The sequence below is a fragment of the Amblyomma maculatum genome, chromosome 5 (assembly GCF_055883805.1).
Source record: "Amblyomma maculatum isolate TAMU_Amacu chromosome 5, ASM5588380v1, whole genome shotgun sequence".
Classification (NCBI taxonomy): Eukaryota; Metazoa; Arthropoda; class Arachnida; order Ixodida; family Ixodidae; genus Amblyomma; species Amblyomma maculatum.
This window is the reverse complement of record NC_139348.1, coordinates 1,633,799-1,660,215: the sequence shown is the minus strand read 5'-3', so window position 1 is coordinate 1,660,215 and position 26,417 is coordinate 1,633,799. Positions and strand designations below refer to the sequence as shown.

The following is a 26,417-nucleotide window of genomic DNA, read 5'->3' as shown; positions in this document are numbered from 1 at the left end:
GAGCGCTGCGAATATGCCGAAAAATGTGTATAAGAAGCCAACGAAAAAGGAATTATTATATATATATATATATATATATATATATATATATATATATATATATATATATATATATATATATATATATATATATATATATATATATATATTCTGCATTGTATTTCTTTGGGGTGAGTTGGGCAAGTTGGTTTTTCACGCCTTACTGGAGTTAGCGTAATACTGGGATAAACAGAAGAGGCAACATAACCATTAAATTTACATTACAAAAGTTGTTTTACTGTTTCATTTTAAGTTTTGTTTTCAAAGCATTCTGTTGGTCAGGCTACTTTAAAAGTAAATTGTTTTGTTTCAATGTTTCGTCTTCATACCTCCGTTCAACGGCAGAGCAGGTTCGTCAACGCGTACGTCCGAACCGATCAGTGCCTGAAGGGGTGGAGGGGGGGGGGGGGGGGGGGGCTATGGCAAATCAATCAGCCCCGTCTAAGTGTACACCATAACCTTAGTTAGCGATGGTGCTCATTCCGTACTCTTGCAAGAAGTTCATAAGTGTCACATTTGTTCAGAAACAACATCAACACACTTACCTTTTTTCTGTATCGCTTGGTCTTTTGCAACTATGTTAGCATACCCTATATTCTCAAATATAGAAGTGTTATAGCTGGCAGTTGTTTAAGAAAGAAAGGAACAATATTTTTTTTTAAGCGGAAAAAAGGTGACTCTCAGCCGTGCCGGTTTCATTCATCGATTACTCTTGAAGAGTTTCGAAAGACCGACTGAGCTTGCCAGCTGATATACTTGTGTTGTTTGTACCCACCAGACATAAATGTCGGGTTACTATGATATTCTTACTGTAATGGTGGTTTGTGCGCAAGCTTTAAAAACCTGAAAGGGAAAGACTCACAGCCGTCCGTGACCCACATGACCTCCATACGCATCATATTGCCAGGTGAAGGGATTTCTCACGTCGGTTATTTAGCTGAAATACAATAGCTGAAGATATGACAGAAATACAATGTTGGGTTATTTTTGGTTTGTGCTTGAAATCTGAGATTGGCCAGAAAAAAAAAAACACACAGCAGTGTTGCTCGAAATCCAAGACGACACACTGACGACTTGCGCAGTTCAACTTGCCTTTATAATCCCTCAGTATGACAAACTTATTATGAAGGAGCGGATAAATAAAGACTGATGAAGAAATGTAATTCGATCAAAACGTTGACGTGCTCCTATAGTCGCAGTGATGATGACGTTTTCTCGTCCTCGTTCAGTGCGCTGTTCTTATACAAGACTCGTTTGTCGCAAACGCAAATACCCTTCCTGAGGAACGAAATACCCAAGCGCACAGACACGCACATGCGCACGGAATAATAAAGTAACACATGGCGCACACAAAGTTTCAGAAGCACTACGAACTTTGTGCTACTCGCGGACAGTACTACAGGTATTAGGGTGAGAATAACGAGAGACACGGCATCTGTATTGCGTGCATAAGACTCGGAGCGCGGCGACATGTGCGAAAATGGACAGGTCTAGCTTTTGCACGAAAGTCGACAGTGTTGAGGCAGCGGACACAGCCTGTACCCCAAAGCGACTGCTTCGGCCTGATGTACGCAGCTAGAGCGAGCGAGTGTCACTGTAGGGTACGTTTCAATAGCGGCTGCACGGTGGTACATACGTTCCCGACGTGCACGGATTTTCACGGTATGCGCGCCTTGGAAGTACGTGCGAACACGAAGAGAGGGGAAGGCACACGCAGAATCGCCAAGTCATGGTCTTTGGAGTTCACACACAAAGACGCGGTCAACATAGTTTTGCGGAAATGCGTCCGGAGAGCCTATTGCCAACGTCTTGCCGAATAGTATCCTGTCTTTCGGCTTACGGGTTGAGAACGAATCCAGCATCTGTCTCGAGAGCCTCTTGCAGTGTATACATACATACGTATAACAGGAAGCCAACTGCAGACCACAGAGCTGTTTTCTCTCGTGAGTCTAAGCTCACATCAGCACTCAATCCGCCTCTTCCTTCGAAGACTATGCGCTGCGTGGAACCACGGCGACAGAATACAGGTGTGTCTAATCCATCTTTTCTTTTCTTTTTTTATGCGCTCAATGCTTTGGTGTTTGACTTGCACGGCTCCTTGTGCTCAGTTTCATGATGAACATTCACCGAAGAAGCGTTCTTCCGTTTTCAGGTACGCCCCCGTGGTTAGTGTGCAGCGTGGATACTACACAAATCAACGATGTGAACTATCTTCGGTGGGAGCAATGTCGCCGCTTCAGGACCACAGGACGACCCAGTTCTTTGGATTCACGGTAAAGGGTTCATAGGGCTGGTGCTGGATCTTGTTTCGTCCAAGAATCGGACTCTTGACGAAAGCATAGTTTTGAACGAAGGCACTCGAACATATGAACACACGACACTGATATATCAGAACATGTCCATGCCAACATACTGATATGAAATTTGTTTTGTTGCTTTGAATGCATACCTTCTGAAAGGCAAGCGAAAACTCAACCTCACTCGACCTAAAACTGTACGTTCATATCTTTCGCTGCACAAAATGTTACGCAAAAGAATTTTCTTCGTCTGCTGCAGAACATAACCATTAAATTCTGGCATTCCTCTGCATTGTGTAAATGGCCTGCTAGCCCACTATTTAACTGGTGAACTATTGAAGGTGGCGTTAAAGTGTGAAGATGGCAACAGCTCGAATAGACGATCTGACATCATGGATCCGCGATAAGACTTCTGGCCGTGCATGAAACGAGGCCTCCGACGAATGAATCTATAGCTTCAACACAAAAAGAACTGTGACCACTTTGAAAGATGAGGTGAAAAATATCCTCTGCACATGACAGCATCTCCTGAAAAAATCTAGCCACACAGGGACCAGAACTCCACTGTTCGGTGCGTCTGAATACTAACATATTATACAAAAAAAGCAAATGTTTTGCACAAGGTACGCGCGAGTATTGTCTCCAGGAGTCTTTCAATGAGCCGGAGCTCGTGTCACTGCTTCTTCTCACAGCGAAGGTCTGCCTCCGCCTTTGTGGAGCCGATGACAATGGGCGCGCTGTTGTTGCTGAAACTGCCCGTGACGGCCGGTCGAAGAGCAGAGTCCGTCCCAAAGAATGCCTGCACTCCCCTCTGGTGGTAGAGGTCCAGAGCTCGCTGGAGGCTTTCAACGTTGCCTCCGACTGCTGTCCCTGGGACCACAGATGGCGGAAAGGCTCTGCCGCCGCTTCCCATTGCTGCGGCTGCCGCCGCGGCAGCAGCGTTGAAGTAGCCGCCGTATGAGTATGGCCAGAAGGCTCCTGGAAACCCAGCACCGAAGCTAGCAGCGCCAGCAGGCCACAGACTAGCGGTGGCGCCGTGCATGCCTGGCAGGAGCTCGATTCCAACCATGGCTTGTCGCTTCCATTTGGTCCTGCGCATGAACGAGGCTTATAGAGTCTGCGCACGCACAGAGAAAGATCAAAACGTAGCGCCATAAATCTGTGCGAAAGCTAGCTTACCTTTGCTTTTCAGAGCAATTATGCCCTGCCGTTTCCTGCTAGTCTGTCAGCGCTACCACTAGCAGACTCTCTCCGTCACCCATCCGCATAAAATGAGCAACTTTAGCTTTCTGTTCGAAACGGGTGCGCTAACGAAACCAATAATTGAAGCGCCTGTATCACCGTCACCAGTTCCCTAACGAATATGTTGTGTTCCAGAAGCCCAAGTTCGCAAAGCTGCAAGCGTGCTTGAGGCGTACCTAAATCATCCACACTTTTCTATTCCACAATTTTACCATCTCTGCATTTTCTGTGGCAGGTTTCTGAAAGTTATTTTTAACTTTCACTTGTGCTATGTCAATAAATGCTGTATGCGACTAAAATGCATTTTTGAAGGTAAAATGCCAAAAGCTTCAAGCAAATGACAAGTTCGCTTCTCAAATTTACGGCGTTCTTCCAAAGCTACCATTAGGATCCCTTCCCCTTGAATATATAAAGGCACGGAAAAACAATACTTGCTATTGTTTTTATTATTGTGCTTCCATCAGTCAACTCACAATCCGGTTACTTGAAGTACCTTAATAACTACTTCTTTACGGGTATGGAACAATCAAAACACGGTTGCGTTTAACGACGTACCATTGGCTTTCAGATATTATCTGAATGTAAGTCAACGACATTACTCATTGTCTGGATCATTAAGGTCACCTAGTACTACACCCCTGCATTGGTCGAACGCTTTGACCACTTCGAGACTATATAGTGTGTATGGTCATCTGAGTCCATCTACTCTGCAACTCAATTGCCGAAAACGAGCTTGTAATATACCCCATATACGAGCTAATTCACTTGTCGATTATATGACTCTGAACTTTATTTTGCGAGTGTGAATTTTGAGAGCTCCAGTTTCACATGGTTGGTCCGGCGTTCTGGACTGCTCTTGACAGAAGCTTGCTATTATAGTTTTCGTACCTCCTGTTTTGGTACCATGTCTTGACCTGGGTGTCGGTGAGGTTGAGCTTCGCCGCCAACTCCATGCGATCCTGCACGCTGAGGTACTTCTGACGCTCGAAACTCTTCTCCAGCGTCTGCATGAACGGGTGACAAAATTGTAAGGAGTGTGAAAGAAATGTGTGATATAGCTTGATCAGAGGCAGACTGATTCTTTTGCTGAGGAAAATGACACCAGTAGTAGGCTGCAATTAAAAAGATAGGTCTTGTCGAAAGGACCTTTGTGGAACAGGGCCAGAAAAGAAAGTTCATGATGAGAGCCTATCATAGAGAGCGCAGAGAATAGATTTGAGCAAAAAAAGAAAGACACAGGGAAAACAAATCCTATATATAACTGTGGTCAGTGCGTTTACAAGTTTTGGGCTTCTAACTTCAACTGGTAACGAGCCAGGTGTCCGAGAGTGAATAAAAGTTATCATCCCTCCTAGAAAGTTTAACAAATCTCGCAGTATCTTCACGGGGTGAAGGGCAAGGTCTAATCATATTGGATTTAGTTTGCAGTATTAGCTGAAGCGTTGCAAGCATACGTAGCCGTATACTGTTACGTTAAGAGGCGCTGAAACCATTTTCTTATATTCAGATATAGGCCCGTGTGTGACAGCAAGGAAGAGTACATAGTATGTTGTTAAAATAAAAAAAAATTATTGAGGCTGCACGATGTGGTTCAGTATAGGAAGTTAAACATCACAAAGCGACGGTTATGAAGGAAGCGTTGGGGAGAGCTTCTGATTAATTTTGCCAAATAGGAGTTCTTCATCGTGCACTGACCTGGCGTGTGCCCGCTTTTCGGTTCCATCGAAAAGCGGTCGCTGCGGCTAGGATCAAACCCGCGTCCTTGGAATCAGCATTCGAGCGCCTTAGCTACAAAGGCATGACAGATTGTTTTTGTCGGACAAGCCCCCAAAAGATTGGTTAGGAAAAATTGCTGTCTTATTTTTCAAGGAGCAGGACTGCGCCTAAGTACGCCTAAGAGCAGAAATGGCTAACGCCCCTTTACTGGACTGTTTTCACCGTCATTGCATCGTCATTGCCATCCCTACTGTCATCATTGCCAACTAAATGCACCACCATTGCCATCAGAACTACCATCATCATCACTAACTGCAGCGTCTTTTATCATCGCCACTGTCATAATTATCACTATCACTAACTTCATCGTCATTCCCATCGCTAATATCAACTTCACGCAAGACAAGAATAATTACGATGGGTTTCTCACCAGCCCCGCGTGGAGGTTTTGTTTACGCGCTCGGTTGGGGATCGGTGGGATAGTGGATCGATTTCGGGTGGAGACAGTTTTTTTCTTTTTGAGGGTCACTTCGTGCGATCATTTGCTGTGGACGTTTCTTGCTGACATTTCCGCAGCCTATGAGCCAAAAAAGGCTTTCGCCCTAATGCCATGAATTCCATGTTCATCAATTCACTCAGTATATCAGTCACTGCGGCTTCACAATGTTATTCGTGCAAGAACCTCGAACTTTATTAATACATTCTGAGAAGCTGGACCACACCGACCAATCTCGCAGTATTTGCGCGTCATGAGCCTTCGCCACACGCCATGTAGACTTAGAAGCCACATGCCATGATGTTACTTTTCGTTCCCAGTAGCCTCTAATGACTTGAGGTGTCAGGGGTAGGCGTTTTTAATGGTGTGTTGAATCACGTCCCAAAAGGAATGGTGTCGTTGAAGTATAAAGAATATGGTCTATAATCTCATGTTTAGTTCAAATAAAGCAATCAGCGTTCAACGTCGGGTATGCATTGTTATAGTGTCTATGGCCTAATAAACAGCATTCGTGCATATAATTAGGAAACAAACATTTTGAATCATGGTGGCATCTACATTTTTCAAATGCTCCAAGACGTTCTGTTCAGCTCCTATTAGTTGAATGAAAAGTTATATAGGTAGTGGGAGAACTGCCAGTGGGAGGCTGCAACTAGCAATCCAGTGATTGCAATAGCCAGTTGTCAGGTGTTAAAAATAAAAACGGCAAATAAAAAATAGTAATATGAGAGAACTTCATGCCGGAAACGCAACGATTTTTCGTGGGCTCCTTCGGCAGTAAGCACAAATTCCGGAATAGGATCAAGGAGCATGCACTGAAAGTGATTTCATTCAGGGTAATGAATTTCAGAACAAATTGTCTCGAGAATCAAGGACATGAAGATGTTTGGCCCACCGTACTCAACTCGGAAAAGATTTGTGCTGGTTTATTTCTCCCATTTTGGTGTACCATACAAAAGTACCAGAGATCACATGTAGTCGACATCGTCCTCAAGGCGTAAAAATGAAATACAATGGAAGTAAGTCCTACCGAGCTCAAGGGTGTCTCATTTCTGCTTCGCCACGTGTCTCCTCTCGCGGTGCGTTTGAGGTTTGCGTTTTCTCAGTTTCGCGAAAATTCGTTTTGGTTGGCTTTTGTGTTGACGGTGCGTTTGAGGTGTCCACTGAGAAAAATAATAGTTACGCAACGAAATCAGCTCGTTGGTATAAGGCTACCTGATACTTGCGTCAAAATGTTTTATCAAAAAATTGTGTGCGTATTTTTTTCCGACGCGGCCACACCGGCACCGACTGCCACTCTTCGGGTGAACGAGCTGTGCACGCTATCGTAGAAAATAAAATACTCCCTGAAAGCCTAGTTTTTTTAATAATTTTGAAACGGGCAGAGTGCCTCGCACGTGTTTTTGCCTTTAATTTGTCTGTAATTTTAATGCAGGGCCAAAATTTTGGGGAGTCTGGTTGACTCGCTGCGGGCATAAAACACCTATAAGTGTGCCTGCTGCGACACTATAGAGTCCTCATTGCTTGCGTCTGCCAGACCTATACCTCATCTGAAACACATGGTAATATTGGAAAGTTAAAGATATAAAGAAAGGCCGGCGATTATGATACCGGGTAATGCGAATTGGAGCGGTTTATCATGTCGAACAAAACCTGGTGCATTCGTCGTTAGGGATGTGAGCGAGAAGCATGCATTCGCTCTGTCAACGGTACAGTGTCACTCTCTACAGTTTATGAATGCATGGAAGATAGGAACATCTTCTTTTGAAACTGGGTGGTGGCAGCCGCCACCATGCTAATCTTTCAGAGGCATAGCTCTACTCAATGCTTAAGTCGAGCACCTGCAGACTGCGTCCGTTTGACCTTCAGCTCAGCCTCAATGTAAAACCATCCATTCAAACCCTACCAACACAAATCATAATATTGTTGTGCATACTATCTTCTGTCGAGTATAATAGCAGCACAAGTGTTTTATCCTTGGATAGCTTATGTCGAGTACTGAGGTTTAACAATTATGTGTCGTAAAAATTCGAGTTATTTATTTCTATTCAAAAACTGAGCTATACGCTACAGCGTCAAGTCATATATTATTCGATAGCTTTGCCCGTTCATAAGGAATCATCAGCTCATGCAAATGGTGAGTTCCGCGATGTTTTGCATAGAAGCTTTAGTGTGTATCCTTGAGCCAGGAAACGAGACACGGAAGTACAACCATGAGCCAATGGTTTTTGTCCGTTCCGTATCGCGAGGTGGCACTACGTGAACTCATCGCAGCCAACAATTAACGCAAAGATTCCAATACAAGAGATACCTTAACTGCCGGAAAGTAATGAAATTACAATTAGGTGTACAAGCTATAAGCTCACTTTTCCTTCCTTCAGTTAATGAGCTTCTTGGGAGTGGTGACTGACATTCTTTTGTGAGAGAAAATCGAAGGAACCGCGTCATGGTTCAGCAATGAGGAACAAACTCTGCACGTAGTCACAGCCACGAAAGTGTTTCGGGCAGAATACATTCCCTTCGGTCGGTTTAGATTTACCTCTTTTTTTTTTTCAGCCGCGTTCTTTTGCGCTGCGAGCTTTCGGTATTGCAAGAAATGGTGAGTCATAGTCGCGGCCATAGGTGCTCGTGCACCAGAACGCAGAGCAGTGTTTGACCCGGCACACAAGACTCAGTTGGCATGTTTGGTACCTCCACAACGTACGCCGAAAGCTCTCTCGGGTGCCTTGGAATACCTTCGGTTTCTCGTAGTGGCGTCACATCGGCTGGCATGGGCGATGTTTCTCTCTCCGCTGATCTCCTTCGGAGTGGTCGTGCGAAGCGCAGGAGATTTGAATGATGCATTTCAATCGGCGATTGAGCCGGTGTTTATGCACAATCGAAAATAAAAAAACTTGACAGACATGGTCCACAAAAAATCTCCGCCATAAATCCAGAATATTAGCACATTTGAAAACCGCTGAAAACTGCAGACTGAAAACCTCAATGTCCCGTTCAGGGGTCCCTCAGGATCTCTACACTGCCATCAACCAAAGTGGCCGAGACGTCAATGTTCCATATGACCATCAAAGGTGGTGCCCCAGGTTGCGTTTGCCATTTGGAATAAGGTGGTTATTCGGTGCACTCTGCTCTGCGTGGGCTTCACCTTCGCTTTTTTAGGTGTAGGATGCCACAGTGTTCAGATGTCCCTCAAGATCCCAAAGCTGCCGTTCACGAGACAGTCCGAGACGTGTGTGTTCCGGATGACCATAGCGAGTTGCGGGAGGACGAACAGGATCTTGCACCCCAGGTTAGCCTCCGCTGTTTGCACTAGGGTGGCCACCTGGTGCACCCTGGCCTGGGTGGACTTCAGTTTGGATTTTTAAGTGTACGATTCGCCAGCGTTCAGAAGTAACGCAAACCCCAATGCTGGCGTTCACCGGACAGTCCGAGACGTTTGTGTTTCGGATGACCATGGTGGGTTGCGGGAATCCGAGCAGAATCTAGCGCCCCAGGCTGGTCAGTGTCAAGCATTATAGGGTGGCCCCCTACCCACCGCTTACGCCGCTCAAGTCAGGAATAGAGACCAAGAGCTGCGCTCTAAAGAAATGCACTAGTTTAACGTGGTTAAACATAGTATAACGATCAAAAGCACTAGTTTGGAGTTGCTTGCCTTGGTAGCTGACAGATGTAGATGACGTTGTCGCCCGCTGTTTTCCAATGCCGCTTGGAGCGGCCTATCTCAGCCTCAGACAGCTCCCTCGAAGGACCAGGCTGCTATCCATTTCAAAGCAGACTGAACTCACTCGGTTCATCACACGCGTTTATCGGGCTGATTCACGTTACACGTATGTCACTGCTGACGTCACTCTCACATTTAATGTGCACACAGAGAAGTTACTTTAAAACTCGTGCCAACACAAAAAGCGCCGATCAGTCAGTGCCAGGCCATATCACCTGCCAATTACCATGTGCAACAGGCGCGCTTGTGAGGAGAACCTTGAAGTATGATGCTCATGTTGACGATGATATTGAAGGCCTAACGCCTCAGGAGCGAAGGAACCAGACTGACGTTGATTGGCACCAGAAGAAAACTGCCTGCAGAGGCTGTACGAATCACGACCAGGCGCCGTCTTTATTTTCTTCGCCGGGCGGCGCGCGATATCCGGCCCGGCGATGGCACTGGAGCAGGAGGTCAGGCGGCGATGCGAGACTGTTTAGTGCGGTCACCATGTAAACCGGCTTAAGGCGGTCTAGGCTGACGGTTTCTGCCCGGCCGTTCTGTAGGAGGATAGCGGTTTTCGGAGTGCGGTACAGTACGCGGAAAAGTCCGTCGTAGGCCGGTGTTAGTGGAGCTCGGACAACACCGCAGCGCACAAAAAAGTGGGTCCAAGTGGCCAGGTCAGAGTGAATGAAAATGGTATGGTGGCGGGACGGATGCCGTGGAGTATGCAGAAGGTCTTTAATGCAGTCCAGCAAGCGTTGAAGGAATTCTCGGGAATTGCTGTGATGTGAAGTCTCCTGGACGACACAGAGCATTACCATGCACAAGCTCTGTACCTGAGCCATTTAAGTCTTCTCGGATGACGGCCCGTAGACTAAGGAGCACACGAGTAAGGAGTCGACCCATATGGCGCAATTGAGGCTAGCAGCTAGGGCGGCCTACAATAGGCAATGAAGGCGTTCTTCTATGCCATTGGAACACAGGTCATATGCTGTGGTACGGCAATGCTTCATGCCGAGAATATGATTAAGGGAAGCAAACAGGGAGGACTCAAACTGGCGACCGGTCGGTTGTCATGGTGCCAGGACAACCAAATCGAAATACCTACGCAGAGATGAAGGCGCGGGAAACAGTCTCCGCGGTGATGTCAGGAATGGGACTGTCTCCGGCCACGAGTAAAGCGGTCGACCGTGGTCAGGATATAACGGTAGCCTCGAGACACGGGTAGCGGCCCTGTGATGTCGAAATATACATAGTGAAAGGGACGGCCAGGTGGTAGGAAGGCCTGGGAAGGCATCTTGGTATGACGGCAGACCTTGGTCGTCTGGCAGGGCAGACAAAGACGCGTCTCAAGGCGCACATCAGTGTTGATTCTGGGCCAAACATACCGCTGAGTAGCCGGAATGCCTGGGTGGCATGTGTCATGTAGAGAATGGAAGATGGGGCGATGTAGCTAAGTCGGAACAAACGGCGTGGAAGGCCTGTTGACATATAGCACCCCAAGGACTCAGGCGAGCAGGGATGAGGCATAAGCCGTAGTCGGAGGCAATAGGGGTTCTCTCGAAAAGCGGCGAGCTCACGGTCATTCTGCTGGGCGGAAGAGAATGCGGCCTAGTCGATGGTGGGAGATGGAGTGTCTACCACGGCAATGCGGGAGAGGGCGTCAGCGTTAGTGTTGGTGGCACCTTGCACATAGCGAATGTCGGTAGTAAACTCCGGGATATAAGCGAGTTGGCGGAGTTCGCCTGAGACGTACTTCGAGAAGTTGGTGCAGAATACATTCGCCAGAGGCTTATGATCGGTCAGCACGTGAAACTGGCATCCTTCTACAAAATGCCGAAAGTGCTGTATTGTGGAGTAGATGGCCAGGAGCTCTCGGCAAAAAACGTTGTAGCGGGTCTCAGCGGGAAGTAGCTTCCCAGAGTAAAAAGACAGTACATGGTCTCCACTCAGAGTTAATCTACTGCTGTAAGACTGCTCCGACGGCCATGCTGGAGGCATCGACCATCAATCTCGTAGGGGCGTTGCTGTGCGGATGGACCAGAAGCACATCATTTGCGACCGCTTGTTTTGCGACAGTAAAGGCGGTCCGGGCTTCTGATGATCAAGAAATGGAGGAGGACGGGTCAGCGGTTGACCGGATGAGGTCAGTGAGCGGGCGAAGCAGCTCTGCAGCGTGGAAAGAAGCATCTGGAAAAATTTCCCAGCCCCAGGAATTGCTGTGTGTGGCGAAGTGTTGAGGACGGGGATAATTCTTGATGACCTAGACGGTGGACGCGAGAGGGCGTATATCCCCCGAGGATATGTGATGACCTAAGAACTCGAGCTCAGAGGCACCAAAACACACTTAGAGGCATTCACAACCAGGCCGTACTGCTGCAGATGCTTGAACAGATCATGTAGGTGTTGCTCATGATCTTCAGGCATAGGGCTGGCGATGAGGACATCATCCAGGTACGCCAAGACAGGCGGCAGGTCCCGCGTGACCTATATATCAATCTGGCCACGGCGTTTATCCCCGCCCGTGTAAAGGCCTCTCAAACACGGAGGAGCGGCTCTGTCTTTATACAAATACTTTGCTGTGGCCGGCAGCTCTCTGGACAGCTGTCCGCACTGCGCGGAGAAGTCTTAGGACATTTACCACATGGTGTGAGCCTGCCCCTCCAACCCTGCTACCCCGCTCAACTCAATCCAACCTGAGAGGACTGGGAGGCGACCCTGTTCGGATGTTCTTACCTACAGGCCCAAAGGGCGCCCGGGCGATTGAGCGCGCCCGGGCAGCTGCTGACGCTAGGGACCCCATTAGGGACCCCACCTAGTGCTTGTGATGACTGGCCTCTTAAGGGTTGGTCCAGTCATACCTCCCTGTGAATGCTCTTTTGAGCCAATAAATGTTTTTCACCCCCACATCTACGCCATGAACCACTGGAAGGTTTGAGCAGAATTGCGTAGTCCAAAAGGCATCCGCACATAAATAAACCAAAGGGTGTCGTAATGGCGGTCGTAGGTATGTAGGCGGGTTCAATCGCCTTCATCAGGTCAACTTTGCTAAAAATGGAGCAGCCGGCGAGGCACGACGTAACGTCCTGGCTGTGGGGCAGCGGATAGCTGTCGTGGACAGTCTTGGCATTCAACGCCAGATAGTCACCACAGGGACGCCAGTCAATGGGATCCCGCTTGGGCACTAGATGCAGCGGAGACGCCCGGGCGCTGGACGACGGGCGTATAATGCCGAGCTGCAGCATGTGGTCGAACTCGCGTTTGGAGATAGCGAAACTGTCTCCAAACAAGCGGCGTGGTCGAGCAGCTGTGGGTGGACCCCGGATGACGATGTGGTGTGTCACCGTATGTTTTGGCTCCTGAGTGAGGTTGCATGGCTTGGTCAGCTCCGGGAAATCCGCCAGCTCGTTTTTGAACTTGCATGAAAGTATCAGCGTACGGATGCACATAGGAGCAAGGTCGGTCAACACTCCAGAGATGGAGAGATAAGTCAAACCGTCAGGAAGGCGACGACGCCGCACGCTGACGTCTAAGTCAAAGTATGAGAGGAAGTCCGAGCCGATGATCGGGTGAACCACGTCTGCGATGACCAATACCCATCAAAAAGTACGGCGAAGCTCGAAGTCGAGGGTGAGAGATTTTAGTCCACACGTGGCTATGGACGAGGCGTTGGCAGCACGGAGCGACTGTCCTGATGACTTGGAACGATCAGCCTTAGTCGTTGGAACCACGCTGATTTCCGCGCCCGTGTCTATAAGGAACCGGGTGCCAGAGAAGATGTCAATTACCATAAATAGGCGGCTCGGAAGACTGACAGGACCACACGCCGCCGTTAGTGATCCCGGCGGGCGTTTCCCGACCATGAACAGGTACCAGCAGAGGGCTGGGACTCTGAGCTTGATGTGCGCGCCAAAGAGCGCGATGATCGAGACGAGGCGGCCGGGTCTTCTGGAGTACGGAATAGGGCGACTGAGGCGGTAAGCTTATCAAAATGGGCTCCAGGCGTGAAATCACCAGGTCTATAGGCGGCAAAACAGCAGTGACGGATGGGGAGGTCGCCTCATAAATGTTATCGGCGAGCTCAGCCAGGCGGATGAGGGTGACGTCACCGGCCGCAGCAAGGGCGAGGCAGATGGGCTAGGGTAGGCGTTGGAGGAAAAGCTGTCGAACTAATGCTGAGTGGTTTGAGGTATCACTCTCACCGTGAAGCTGGCACATCCGGCGCAAAACCTGGGATGGGCGGCGATCGCCAAAGTTTTCCTCGGTAAGGAGCTGCTGGAGGCGGGAGCGCTCTGACGCCATAAATATCTCCAGCACCTTGAATTTCAGATGCTGATATGGTGCATCACCCATGGGGGCGGAAAGAGCGTCGAAGAGCTCGCCGCCAACGTCGGGAGGAAGGCTCGAGGCGACATAGTAGTATCGCGTCGTCTCTGAGATGATGCGGGCAAGGCAAAATTGCGCCCCGGTCTGGTGGGACCAAACTTGCGGGTTCTGGGGCCAGAAGACGAACCTGAAGTGACGAGACGTCCTACGGACGTGAGTCTTGTTCTGTGGATGCTGCGGGATCGGTCATTTCTCGTCCTAGGTCCCCAGATGAAGGCCTATCGCCTCAGGAGCGAAGGAACAAGACTGCCTGCAGAGGCTGTACGAGCCACGACCAGGCGCCGTCTTTAATGCCTTCGCCGGGCGGAGCGCGATATCCGGGTTCCCGGCGCCAGACAAGAGTGCGCTACAAGCATTTCGCCGGTGCCTGAAAGAGCGTCCCGTTGCCTAGTAAACGGTTTCGCTGTTGTTGCAGAGGAACAAGAAGGAGGAGGAGAAGGAGGAGGAGGGGAAGATTCAGCAGCATTAAACCCCTCTAATTTTTTTAAAAGATCAGCTTCGTTGCGCATGTTTTCGGGGTTGTGAGAGGGGCACAAATGAATTTTCTCCGCTTATTTACGGCTGACCATTCGAACCAACGATCCCATCCTATGATCGCGCGCGCTACCGAACGCGCGCGGATCAAGGCGGGCCGTGCTCTTTGGAAGAAAGCAGTATCAGGTACTGACACAAACACGCAGTTATTGCTGCAACAAGGGTAATGCCGGCTAAGAAATAAAAAGTTCTCCCGGTTCACCAGCAAGGTTACGAGTAAATGCTCGCCTAACTAGTGCAGGAGATGAATATTCCAAGGTCGGATGGGACAAGGTCGCGGCAGTGTTCCCGCGGGACTTCGCCCCCCCCCTCCCCCCGCCACAGTAGCGCGGCGGTTTAGGCACTGGACTACTTGATGCATGATCGAATCCCGGCCGCGGCGGTCTCTTTTTGACAGAGACAAAAAAGCAAGGCGGCTATGTGCTGCGCAATGTCAGTGCACGTTAAAAAAAACCTCAGGCGGTCGAAATTTCTGGAGCCATCCACTACGGCGTCTGTCGTAGCCTGGGTCGCTTTTCAAATTTTAACGCCCAAAAATCAACCAACTTCGCCTCACTGGAGGGGAGCGCAGCCCGCGCTAAAATGTCAGTGCACATCAAGTTCCCGATGCCGAATAGTCACTACATGCCCCACGCGCAGCCATGACGCTGTTAGTGGCACCCGTGCTGCTGTGTGTCCTCGTTAAGATAATTAACGAGCGCTCGTGGGAAAACGCTCATTGGGCACACTACGTATACGGTGGGGAGATGTATCGCATACGAGTATTAACGCAAGGCATTACTAGCGCGCGGCACGTTTTCTCCGCCCGTGGTAAAGAGTCGCACCACGTCAGGTGCGGACGAAATAGGTAAATGCAGAACACGCTAGGAAACAGTTCATTAGCCCAATTCAACGTGAACCCGTCAGTATAGAATGTCTGGAGGGCCACCAAGTGGTCGTCGTCGAGCATCGACTTCCAGAAACGCGGGCAGTAAGGAATCCACCGGGGACATCTGAGCAGGTGATTGTCGAAAGGCAAGAAAGCGTTTCCCGTCGCGAGCGTCTATTTTTGTCCTTTGAAATATTGCACAAGTAATCGGCTGCTACTCGGAACTTTAAATGCACCCTTCCCTAAGTGGCCAGCGCAGCGCTGTGACGTCAGAGAGCTTTGGTTTAGCGTTACGTACCGCATGCCGCTACGTCTAGCGCTGCCGCGCGCCATCAGTGGCGCACGGGCTGATTGGCTCCTGCGTGCCGAATCCGCCGTCATATGACGGGAGTGTGGCGCCATCTGTCGCCCTCACTGTGGCATGCGCATGCATACTGACGCTCGCGTGGCAGCGGTAGTAGGGTCCCTAAAAATATTCTAGGGACTTTAGCGGTAGGCAAACGGTAAGCCGTAGCCCTAAACTAAAGGTTTAGCACTACCGCTTGCCGCGTATGGACCCACTCTCCTTCCCCCTCCTTCTTGGCAGGTGCGCGTTACCTCGTGACCTGGGAGAATGCATGGCACAAATATTATGGTGAGACTTTTGCAAAAAAAAAAAAAAAGAAAGTACCTCGGATTGCAAAAAAATTCCGAGACCACCGCAGAATCTGCATTGAAAAAATGCGAAAGGCTGGGCGTTGCTAGTGCACACGGTATATCGCGCGCCCTTTGCAGAGCTTTTGGTAGCAAGGCCGTATGTAATAATGTCGCACAGCGGAAATTTACTTTCCATGGAGCGACTTCGTTGCAGTGATATATTTAATTATAGTTGGCTCGCAGAAAAGGAAAGGCGCAGTATCTGTCACACTTTCTCCTGCGAGTGTGACATTGGACGATACACACTCGCTCCTGTCGCGCGGCGTTCCTTGGCACGCGTTCGTTGCAGTGCTGATTCAAGTGCGGCATTGGCGGTGCAGCGTCGCTCCTATCGCGCGCGCTCTCATAGTCACGGGACCTTCTGACACCAGCCGGAAGCGCCGAAAGCAGAGGCGACGAACACATACTTTCTGGAAGGAATTTTTCTTTTCCATCGCGCCACCGCTCTTTCCCTTAACGTCACGCTGTTGTTAAGATTCGCAATGACGTCCGCGGCGGCGGTCACCGTGGCAACCGCATTGGCATGACGTCACCATGTATGCAGCCTCTTTTAAAAACTTTTTCAGGAAATTTAAGTGCCGTTTATTGACTAATTTATTGTTCATCACTTTTTAATTATTTCCAACCCTTTATCCGTCTTGTTCGCGTTTTTTTTCCACAATTTCGACGATTTCCGCACAATTCCGACGTCACTACCGGTTTGCAAGTCCATACAGTATGTGCACGTCCAAGGCTATTTCGGCGTGTAATTGGTTTTTACCTGTTTTAATAAACTAATTATGCCACAGCTACAAAATTTGGTGTACGGCAACATTTTGTCATTCTCTACTTCATACAATTTTCTTTTACTTCTAACTCCTTACTGTACGACACAAAGCCTATGAACATATTTAGAGCCCACGTTTTGCGTTCATTTCCATCTCAGGCGAAATCGTGAACAAGGTCAAGTAATGCTTTCGCTTTAAAGAAATAAGCGTTTGAGGAAACCGTGTATGGTTAACCGTCCGATAGCGCTATCGACTATGATGGATGCCGTATTCGCAACTTTCACCTCCTATAGGGGGCGGCACTGGGTATTCAATATGGCTGTCGTTGAGGGGATACCGGCTGCCGGATAGTGTACCCGGCGAACGTGTCGCGTCGTTTTGCAGCCACCGCGGCGTTCTTAAAGGTTGCCATGTCTTTATTTAAAACACCGATGACACTAGGATGCATTATGTCCCACATCGGATGTGCAGAAACGCGTGTTCGATGTCTTGTTGAAGGAGAAGAAGTTTTAAACGCAGGGCATATTATTTGCGCCGGTGTGAAGGAATGTACAGCGTCGTCGTATACCGTGCAAGGATTATGCCTACAAACATCACACGTACGGCAAAGTCCGCACGAGCTGTGGTTCGAGTATGGAAGCGACGAATCTCTAAAGGTGGGTGCATGCGCTATTTACTAGCTGAATTTGTTGACCTTGTTTGTTATGTCGCGCCGTTGTTCACCAACGAGGGAATTCCCGTTGACTTGCCTCAACAAAGTAGGCCATTCTTCGCGTCTGCTGTTCAGGTGTAGAAATATATTTTGCTCAGTGAGCCCAAATACGCCGTGCAAAAGAAGTGCGCCTGAGGTTATGCAAGGTGTGGGAGCAGGCTAAGCTACGCCAACCTGAACGGCATCCGAACTCTTCCCTCGTGTTGCACACAAAAACAGGCGCCGTTGATATGCGCTTGTAAAGAAATGCATTTGCTTGCATGTGATTACTAAAGCGGGATTTGTCGTAAAGTACACGTCGAAAGTTCACTCATGCACGCATTCCAGAAAGCAGATTTTAATGCAGTGCGAGCATTGCTTTGTCTGCTCATCGTTTGATGAACCGTATCTGCAAAACGCCCCTTGGCGCAAGTGTTGCATCCATTACTAATTTGTCGTTTTAATATTGGGTCGCGGGCGTGCCGTCACTTTTGAATACTTTAATAGCGCGTATTGTGGAGATTAGCTATGCTGTTTACTCCGAATATGAAATATATGAATGTTGCTGGAAACATACTGGAGAGTAATGAATCATAACATGAAAATGCTTTTCCTGAAATCCAGTGAGTGAAATTTTTGGTGTTCCTTACAGGGCCACTGCTCGTGCAAAGCAGGGAATTCTGCCTGTTGCAAGCACATGATTGCACTGTTGCTTTTTACACACAGGTAAGGATGCGTAGCGATGATTCCCGAGCAGAATGGGATCTTTTCACATAAATTTGCCTGTGTTGTTAATTTCCAACATTTTTGCCACAGTTTGGTGGGCTGTATTCTGTCTATGTGTGAATGTAGCAGTTCTCTTTTCTAACAAAATTACAGAGTTGCTGTTGCAAATGCTTTATTACTATGCAATACCATCTATTCACTGCTGCAGAACTGGCATCCAGAACTTGGACGTGCTCACATCTACAGACTTGAAGCAAGCATGGGGGAAGCTGAAAGCAAAGAACATTTATCAACCAAGAAAAGTTAAGGACTTGTGTCATGTGGTCTCAAAAGCAAGGATCCGGTTGGGGCCTCAAAAACTTGCTGACATCCGACAGCGGCTTATTGCTGCTGCTCCACGAAGCGCCCTAGCAAGGCATGTTGAGGGCCGCTGCCTTCAGAGTCGCAATGTTGAAGAAAGTGCTGCGGACATATGTGACACAAACACACGATGTGAGCCCAGTTTATTACTGCAACACATCCTTGCCAGCCAACATGCCCAGAAGTTTGAGGAACTTCAGTTCCATGAAATTGCATTCCAGGATTGGAACAAATGTACAATTTATAGAGCACTAAAGACAGACCTGTGTCCTCGTCTGTCAAAATTTTATGCAGACATGGTTGCTGTGAGTTCAGCACAGGCAATAGACATTTGTGACCAGACAGCTGGCCAGGACAGCACACAATGGCAAAGGGAACGAATGCTCCGGATAACTGGAAGCAAGGCACATACATTTTATAGGTTTGTGCCATCCCCAGATCAGAGCTGGGAAGCCAAGGTCAAAAAAATGCTGACACAGAACTTTGCAGGCAACGATGCCACGAGATATGGGAAGGCTTGTGAAAAGCCAGCTATGGAGGAGTACATGTTGAGCACAGGCAATGCAATGACATCAATGGGCCTTGTTGTGAACCCTCTAGTTCCATGGCTCGGCTTCAGCCCAGACGGGATTGTATTTAAAAATCGAAAGCCAGCCATCTTGCTAGAGGTGAAAAGTCCTACTCTAGGCAAAACAGAAAAAATTTCTGACCTTGTGAGGAAAAAAAAAGTGCCGTATATTTTACCTGAAGGTGAAGATTATGCCTTGAGGCCCACACACTGCTATTACACACAAGTCCAATTGGGACTATTTCTCCTGCATTTGGAAGAAGCCCACCTTATCGTCTACAGCAAGGTGGAGTCCTTGGTAATAACTGTCAGGAAATGTGTGCAGTTTATTGACGCATTAATTCCAAGACTGCAGTATGTGTATTTTAAACATTATTTGCCACAGCTTGTAGAAATGCAGTGAAAAATAAACACTGTAATCACTGTGTGGAAATATGTGCTGTTATCACTATATCACACTTCATCTTTAACAGAAAGACCATCAAACACATGCAACCATGCAGAAATTCACACCCATCAACCTGAGACAAAGAGGCACCTTTATACATTTTATTTGTCATATCATCGGACCAACTTGTTCCAAGCAGGACCAAGTTGGCCAGTGCCTCAACACTTGTAGGTGGGCTGGCCCAGAAGATTGACGGCACCCAGTATTGAACGTTGCAGGCTAACTGATTACCCATGTCATTTCCGACAATACCTTATGGCCAGGAATTCACCTAAGAGTGATGGGTTATGAATGGAGAGCCGACAATGCTGTTTCGAGATACCCTCTTAAGTCTAGGGTTAACATACTATTTCGATTAGAACGGAGGGCAGCCTGTGAATCGCTGTAGAAAACATAAATGAGAGTTTGAGGTAATTGAGGGAACGACTGGAGTTTGATGGTTATGGTACTGCAAGAATGGACGTAGTATCACACTTGCTACCCACACCTAAAGCTGAGGAAGACAGCTAGACATCAGGAATGCAGTCAAAACGGTACTATGACATCCACTTTGCATGCCAATGGACAGGCTCATGTGACTCGGCATTCAAAATATGTTTAAGAACTTAACGAGGAGTGCAGAATGAACCAAATAATGAGGTTGCTTATGTCAAAACCTTCAAAGGCTCAAGATCACCATATCCTATCGAGTAGTTGGCAAGAAATAACGACCTGTAAGCACCAGCGTATCAAAAAAGGTCCACCCAGTCCTGTGTAAAGGAGTGATAGAAAAAGAAAATGTATATCCAGTTGCTAGGATACAGTACACGTAGATGCTGAATTAAATAGCCACAATAAGGATGGCAATGCCCTAAGGCTCTTTCATTAAAAGCGAAGCAATCAGTGTACGGAACGCAATGGAAGTGGGAGAAATAGCCATAGATAGCCCTTGTCATCCATTGCAGCGAAACACAACAGTAATGTCTGTCTCTTAAACAGCAGTGCGGATCTCTTCTGAGGGTGAGTAAGGAAACCCTGCTGGAACACACCAAAGAGTGCACTGGTCCACCGGACCTCTGGGCGTGCAAACACTTCCAGTAATGAGGCAGCTGACTGTATGCAGCCATCATACTCTCCCGTGAACTCGTCGAGCCCACTAATACGCTATGGGGATACCACAGACTATTATAGGGTCAACAGAAGTTTTTTCATACCTAGTAAGAATATAAATAAGGAAGAACACATAATCAGCAAAGTATGAATTCTCACTCTGCCAAATCCAGTAGCTTGAACAAAAAGCATCACACAATGTATAATCTGGCCTACTCCTTAGGCGGGGAACCAAGCACAATGTTACACATGACGTGACTTTGCCAAAGAAACTACTTTTGAAGAAACACTTGACACAACTAGGAATGTTGAGAGGGCACCCTGCAAAGCAGGGACTGTCCAGACGCACCCGACGGGAAGGGGAAAAGCAGCTGTTTAGGCCATTGGGCTCACGAACAGAGCCCAAACAGAGATATAATTTTTTTCATTCCAAATAAATGTTTTTCCCGCCTCTTACATGTGTGAGATAAGAAAAGGCATGAAGAATAAATATTGAAAACTATCATAAAACCTAACCTCTGCCTTTAAGGATATGACAATATTTTTAAATGCTCCAGTGTAAGTCTCTGTTTGCAAATTCTTGTTCGGTTATATGCATTTTATATGCGCTATATGCACTGCGGTGTCTCTCATAGCCTGAGTTGCTTTGGAACGTTAAACTCCACAAACCAAATAGCTGGAACTCGACCTGTTACTCACGCATACCACTGCCATGAAACTCGTGTGAATCACAAAACTTGCCTTCTAAAATCTTTTGTCTGCAAGCACTGGTGCTGATAAATTAACAATGCCAGCAATTATAATCATCGCCTCATCAATAACAGCTAGCATTTCCCAAGGTAATGGGCCCTTTAATATTCTGAACAGCTTCAACCGCTGAATTGCCCGCTCAACATGCACACGTGCTCGTGCAACTTGCAACGTTTTGGCTGCATCCTCTGGTGAAAACTGGGTCTGCTTCCGCAGAAAGGGGGGTTGAATAACACCAATCCCCATGGTAGTGCATGTGCTATCGATGTTAAATCCCTTGTCCACCATCACATCATCCTTAAAAGGCTCCAGTCTTCCTAATACATCTGAATCTTCCACGCATGCTTTATCAGAGGCACGACCTCCGAAGCAATCACTCAGAAATGTAATTAGTGCGCCTGGCGATACACCAATTAAAGCTTTTACAGTGTGAGTACCTTTGTAGTGGGAGTATGTGAGAATACGGCAAGACGCACAGTGGGATTTTTCCACCTCAACTTCTGTGCAGTCAAGCACTATCCTCACATCACTGTATGCTACAAAGCATCGAGGCTGATTCTGCTGCACTTCTGCCTTGCTTGGCCATGGAATGGCTGCTTCAAGGACAGCTGCCAAGGGGCGAATTGTGCCATAAAAATACCTGTGTACAGTTGCCTCAGACACTGCAAATAATGTGGCTAAGCACCTAAATGACAGAAAAGTCTTCAGACGCACAAGCACCATCGTCACTCTTTCCAGTACGCTCCTTTCCGCTTTAAGCTCGTCAACCTCAGCCACACAATCAGCGATAGAGTTCAACAGCTTCAAATCCTCCACACCTGTGAAGGCTTTCACGCAAGTGTCAGTTTGGAACAAGTCAATAAGCGTTCTGCACGTGCTGGGGGCTGTTTCTGAGTTGACCTGAACAGCCTTATGAAGTGATGTCTGGTCGGACTGCAGGAGAGCCTCGATATTGTTATTCTCATCTTCAAATTCTGCCCTGTGCGCACCAATGAGAAGAAGAGCCGCGGCAGCCCAGCTTCTGCTTGTCTCCTCTGTTACCTCGTTGCCATCGTTTCTGTGTTCTGAGTCTTCCTGATAACAGACAGACAACAGGTAAATTAACTGCAGTGAAAGAGGCAATAGAAACTGCGTTTTTTCACATTGAATACAATACAAAAAATGAACACTGGAAAAGTTTCTGAGTCAATTATCTGGAAACGTGACAATTTCTCATGCAGAAGAGAATTAACTCTTAAAAATGCAGTTGGTCGTTAATCACAATTTGACTCTTGGCACTGAACAAGTTTACTTTATGTAACCACATATAAATTATACTATATCACACTTTCAAAACCTAACTACATGAAGCCCATTTATCACGCTTTCAAAACCTAACTACATGAAGCCCATTTCAAAATTAGACTATAGGCTTGCACTTACTGAATCGTTCTGTAGTGATGAGCAAGGAATAGCTGCAGAGGCATCCCATGGATTGGCAGTGTGAAATCCTGAATAGTGCATACAGAGGAAATGTTGCATTCATTAAACGTAGTATCTACACCTGCAAATAACACTGGCTTTAAAGTTTGTTCGATTAACATTTTGTACAAAAATAAGGGGCTGAGAAAAAAATGTTTCTCACTTTCCGAAAAATGAAAATGTACAAAACATGGACACTTTTGGCAACAACATTTAACAAGATATTCCATGCGCTTAATGTGTAACAAGCATGATAGCACATGAGTGTTGAAACAACAGTTAAGATTTCACTTCATAACAATTTCTAATAATATGTAACCTGCAAGATGTACGAAAAAACGACCCACTTGCTACTCTTGCTGATGCTCGCCTGGATCTTTCAGCCGATGCTTGGTCTCTTGCTGGATCCTTGTTATCGAGGCTCCGCACAGGTAGACACTGAGACGGTACTGCTGTCTTCTTTAGTAGCCTTCGGGCTGGCCTCCAAATTTCTGGATCTTGACAATGGGAGGTCATATTTCAGTAACATTTCTACGTTGGCATTTCATAGCGCACGTTTTTTTTTTTTTTACAACCTTTGGAGACAAATAAATGTGGTTAATACAAATATCAGTGAAAGCTGGTAAAGAAAAAAAGGAAATATTTTCTCAACACTAAATCTGACTAACAAAATCATAACTCAGCTGCAACGTGTCTGTGGGTTAGGCATTTTAGCCCTTTTATAACAGAACTTTTACTACAAAGCTGTGATTGAATGCTACGAGATCTGAGCTGTCCAAAAATGATGCAATGACCACATGAATGCTACCATCACAGGATGCATTTTGGGGTCAGCAAACACTATGATACTGCTATGCAAGCCAAAATTTGTGCCCCTAATTTTATGCTGCATTAAATAATCATAGCCTTGAAAATTTCGTTCATTATTAACAGTTTCTAGTCGTTGTGCTTGCAAAATAATAATTGCAACAATGTGAATAGCTAAAAACATAAAATTAGCCTAATCAGTCGCACAGCCGTTGCCGATATCTAGTAATATTGCGTCTGTCAATCCCAAAGCACAATCAGCGAAAGCAGCACTGCGCGTATTTTGCTCGAAAATAGAAGCTAAGTCCGCGGATGCCCCCGAAAGCATCGCAGTAATACTGCACCCGGAACTTTTGATTTGATCTGTTTAATCTTTCTACAGTTAAGTACTGCTTCTCCCAGCTCCGCAGCTCCGAGATTAGAGCGTCGAGCGCAACTTGGCGGATTTCATCCCAGTCACGGTGGCCGCATTTTAATACAGGCGAAAGTAGCAGTCGATATATTTAGGCGCATGCTAAAACATTTTGGTGCAGTCAGAACTTATCTGGAGTGTCTACCAAGGCCTGATTGTGCCCTACATGGTTTTCGAACAGATTTTTTTAAAACCTGGTAATCAAAATGATTTCGACGTGCGAGTACTAACCGCGACTATGTTGCAACGCGTCCCAGCCTCACTTGTAAAACAGTACAAAACATGCACTTACCAGTTGTACCCCAGAAGAAATCCTCGGACACAAAGTGTGCGCTGCATACCTTCATCGCTTTTGTGACAGGCTTTCCGATGCGAAGTTTCACTGTCCATTCCTTTCTCGTGCGATCTTCGCAAGGAAAAGAATGCAGGCTTACCTCGCCTTTGACTGCACGGTGTGTGCACTGCGGCACACAGCACATTTTGTGGCTCTTATACTTTTTGCTCATAATGAACAAAATGGAAGTCAAAAGAATACTTGGGACACAAAACACCTGTCCGAGTTGAGAAGAACCACCGCAAAAAGCGATCGCGACAAACCAAAGCAAGAAAGACTCAACGGTGACGCTTGAAGCAAGCAGGGCCGGCAGACTGGGACGCGAGCGAGCAGCGGGGTTATCCCCTCACGGAGGGTTACGACGGCTTCCGCATAGCGTCGCCACCGTCTGTGAAAGTTGCGAATAGCGGGACGGTTACTGTAATTTCGACCACCTGCGGTTCCTTAACGGTCTGTTAAAGCAAAGTACACAAGCGCCGACCCAACGTTCTCTGGTTCAGCAGTCGGGCGTCTTAACCACTAAGAAGCCACCCGTGCTGTTCTATGCAGAAAAATGCAACGCCATTGCGTAAACACGGAAGCGTACTTCTGCTGCTTGTCACCGAAACCCGTGGATATCGCCCGCCGCAGTTATGATTGTTTTTAGTTTTTGATTATTTTGTGCAACGGTCCAAAATTAGCCAGACAGGCTTCCTTGGCCATGGCTGTGGACTGCAGCGCGTGCGGGGGCGCACACTTCGCCACCGCCTTTCGAGTCCGGCCATGCCTTGACGCACAGATGCTTTTGCATTGATCCTGCTTGACAGTTATTGGCTCACAACCAGTCAAGTCGCAGAATTTCTAAGCGTCACTTCAACTCTTTTAATAATTACAGAGCTCTCTCCTAATTGCAGAGGCTCTGCGGCGAGGCAGTTGAACAGACAATATAAGCAGTAACTTTAAAACGCAAATGACACTTTCTGTTAAGACGTGTTTGCTTGCTGCAGTTGGTTTTTGATTTATTATTCTTTACTGTCTTTAAGTTGTATGTATGCACATATTCCGCCCTGCCAAAATCTTTGCAGTGTTGCAGTGCTTTTAAACAATAAAAAAAAGTTGGACTTTCCAGGAATCTCTCGCGGACTTTGTCAAGTGCGACGCACTTTGAGCTTTCTTGAGGCTATTACGTTATTTCGTAAGGTATACTAAATATACACACGAATGATAGAAATTATGTTCGCCCTCCTTATATCTTCCTGTCTTTCGGAAATAATTAAGGCCGACAAAGACCAACTTTCTGTTTCTTTCGGTTTCTTTCTGTTTAGCTTTGTTTACTGGCACAGGTCGTTAAGTGGTTCTCATGAGAAAAAAACAAAGATTGCTATATGCATGAAAACAGGTTTGCCGATCCAATAAAGTCTAGGAGAGAGCGATGATGTATTCCCTACGTTCGAGAATTATACGACAGGGGTGATAGCTCGCTGGGATTACCTGCATGCATTGCATTTGCCGAAGCTTGCGAACGCCCTTTTTCTAAGCGGACAGAGACAGAAAAATGAGCACTTGAAAAGAAAACGCACACAGCCTCTGCATAGAGGAACACAAACTGCTCATTTTGGGCTCAACAGTTTTCTACTGCCCCTACTCCGTGTTCAGTGCCATTCATTCCCTGAAGCGAAGCGGAGGCAGCGCGAGCCGTTTAAGTGCCGTCGATTGCGATCTGAAACCCTCGGTCACCGCAGGCGAAATTGCGAACACATTCAAACGGGCGGTACTTGGAGGAAAACAAGAATACGCAGGCCTGTGTCGTGTACATGCAAGGGCTCAATGATGGCGCACGCTGAACTTACCCGAAACCCGCAAGTAGAGCTATAGATAAGGCTCTGGAAAAACAGCTCTATGTTTAGCGATTTCAGAGAGGCGTGTGCTGTAAAAGAAACTGCAGCATTCACAAACGGATCTTGCATTGGGCAACTCGCTCATAAAAACGTGTATTCCTTGATCACATTTTCAAGCCCCTACATGCGGTCGTCATGTTTGGAGGTACC

At 47.2% G+C, this 26,417-nt stretch overlaps 3 protein-coding genes across 3 annotated transcripts in view; 1 reads left to right on the top strand and 2 right to left on the bottom strand.

Annotated features, from left to right (window-relative positions):
- Positions 1-1,121: 1,121 nt before the first annotated feature.
- The window catches only part of LOC146187603 (uncharacterized), a 205,609-nt gene continuing 180,313 nt past the window's right edge, over positions 1,122-26,417 (bottom strand). The window contains exons 3-4 of the mRNA XM_084603451.1: positions 4,467-4,582; positions 1,122-3,427 (exon numbers count right to left, since the gene is read on the bottom strand). Of these exons, the coding sequence (XP_084459577.1) occupies positions 3,010-3,427; positions 4,467-4,582 (534 nt within the window). The 3' untranslated portion in view covers positions 1,122-3,009. The remainder of the gene's footprint in view (positions 3,428-4,466; positions 4,583-26,417) is intronic.
- LOC146187605 (uncharacterized) lies at positions 17,059-19,492 on the top strand. The gene is made up of 3 exons (XM_084603450.1): positions 17,059-17,400; positions 18,088-18,161; positions 18,370-19,492. Exons 1-3 carry the CDS (start codon positions 17,155-17,157, stop codon positions 19,490-19,492), a joined length of 1,443 nt encoding a protein of 480 aa, XP_084459576.1. The 5' UTR covers positions 17,059-17,154.
- Positions 21,371-24,767, bottom strand: LOC146187604 (uncharacterized). Its single transcript, XM_084603449.1, has 4 exons — positions 24,349-24,767; positions 23,185-23,334; positions 22,799-22,866; positions 21,371-22,450 (listed from the first exon to the last, which is right to left on the bottom strand). Exons 1-4 carry the CDS (start codon positions 24,560-24,562, stop codon positions 21,371-21,373), a joined length of 1,512 nt encoding a protein of 503 aa, XP_084459575.1. The 5' UTR covers positions 24,563-24,767.

What these genes read in the sequence shown, in the direction of transcription:
- LOC146187605 (XM_084603450.1), top strand. Translation starts at nt 17,155, where the DNA reads ATGTCTTTATTTAAAACACCGATGACACTAGGATGCATTATGTCCCAC. An exon ending in GAAGCGACGAATCTCTAAAG is followed by an intron (nt 17,401 to 18,087) that starts GTGGGTGCATGC and finishes TGTTCCTTACAG; the next exon opens with GGCCACTGCTCGTGCAAAGC. An exon ending in CTGTTGCTTTTTACACACAG is followed by an intron (nt 18,162 to 18,369) that starts GTAAGGATGCGT and finishes TCACTGCTGCAG; the next exon opens with AACTGGCATCCAGAACTTGG.
- LOC146187604 (XM_084603449.1), bottom strand. Translation starts at nt 24,562, where the DNA reads ATGAGCAAAAAGTATAAGAGCCACAAAATGTGCTGTGTGCCGCAGTGC. An exon ending in TTTCTTCTGGGGTACAACTG is followed by an intron (nt 23,335 to 24,348) that starts GTAAGTGCATGT and finishes CCCATTGTCAAG; the next exon opens with ATCCAGAAATTTGGAGGCCA. An exon ending in AGCATCAGCAAGAGTAGCAA is followed by an intron (nt 22,867 to 23,184) that starts GTGGGTCGTTTT and finishes TGCACTATTCAG; the next exon opens with GATTTCACACTGCCAATCCA.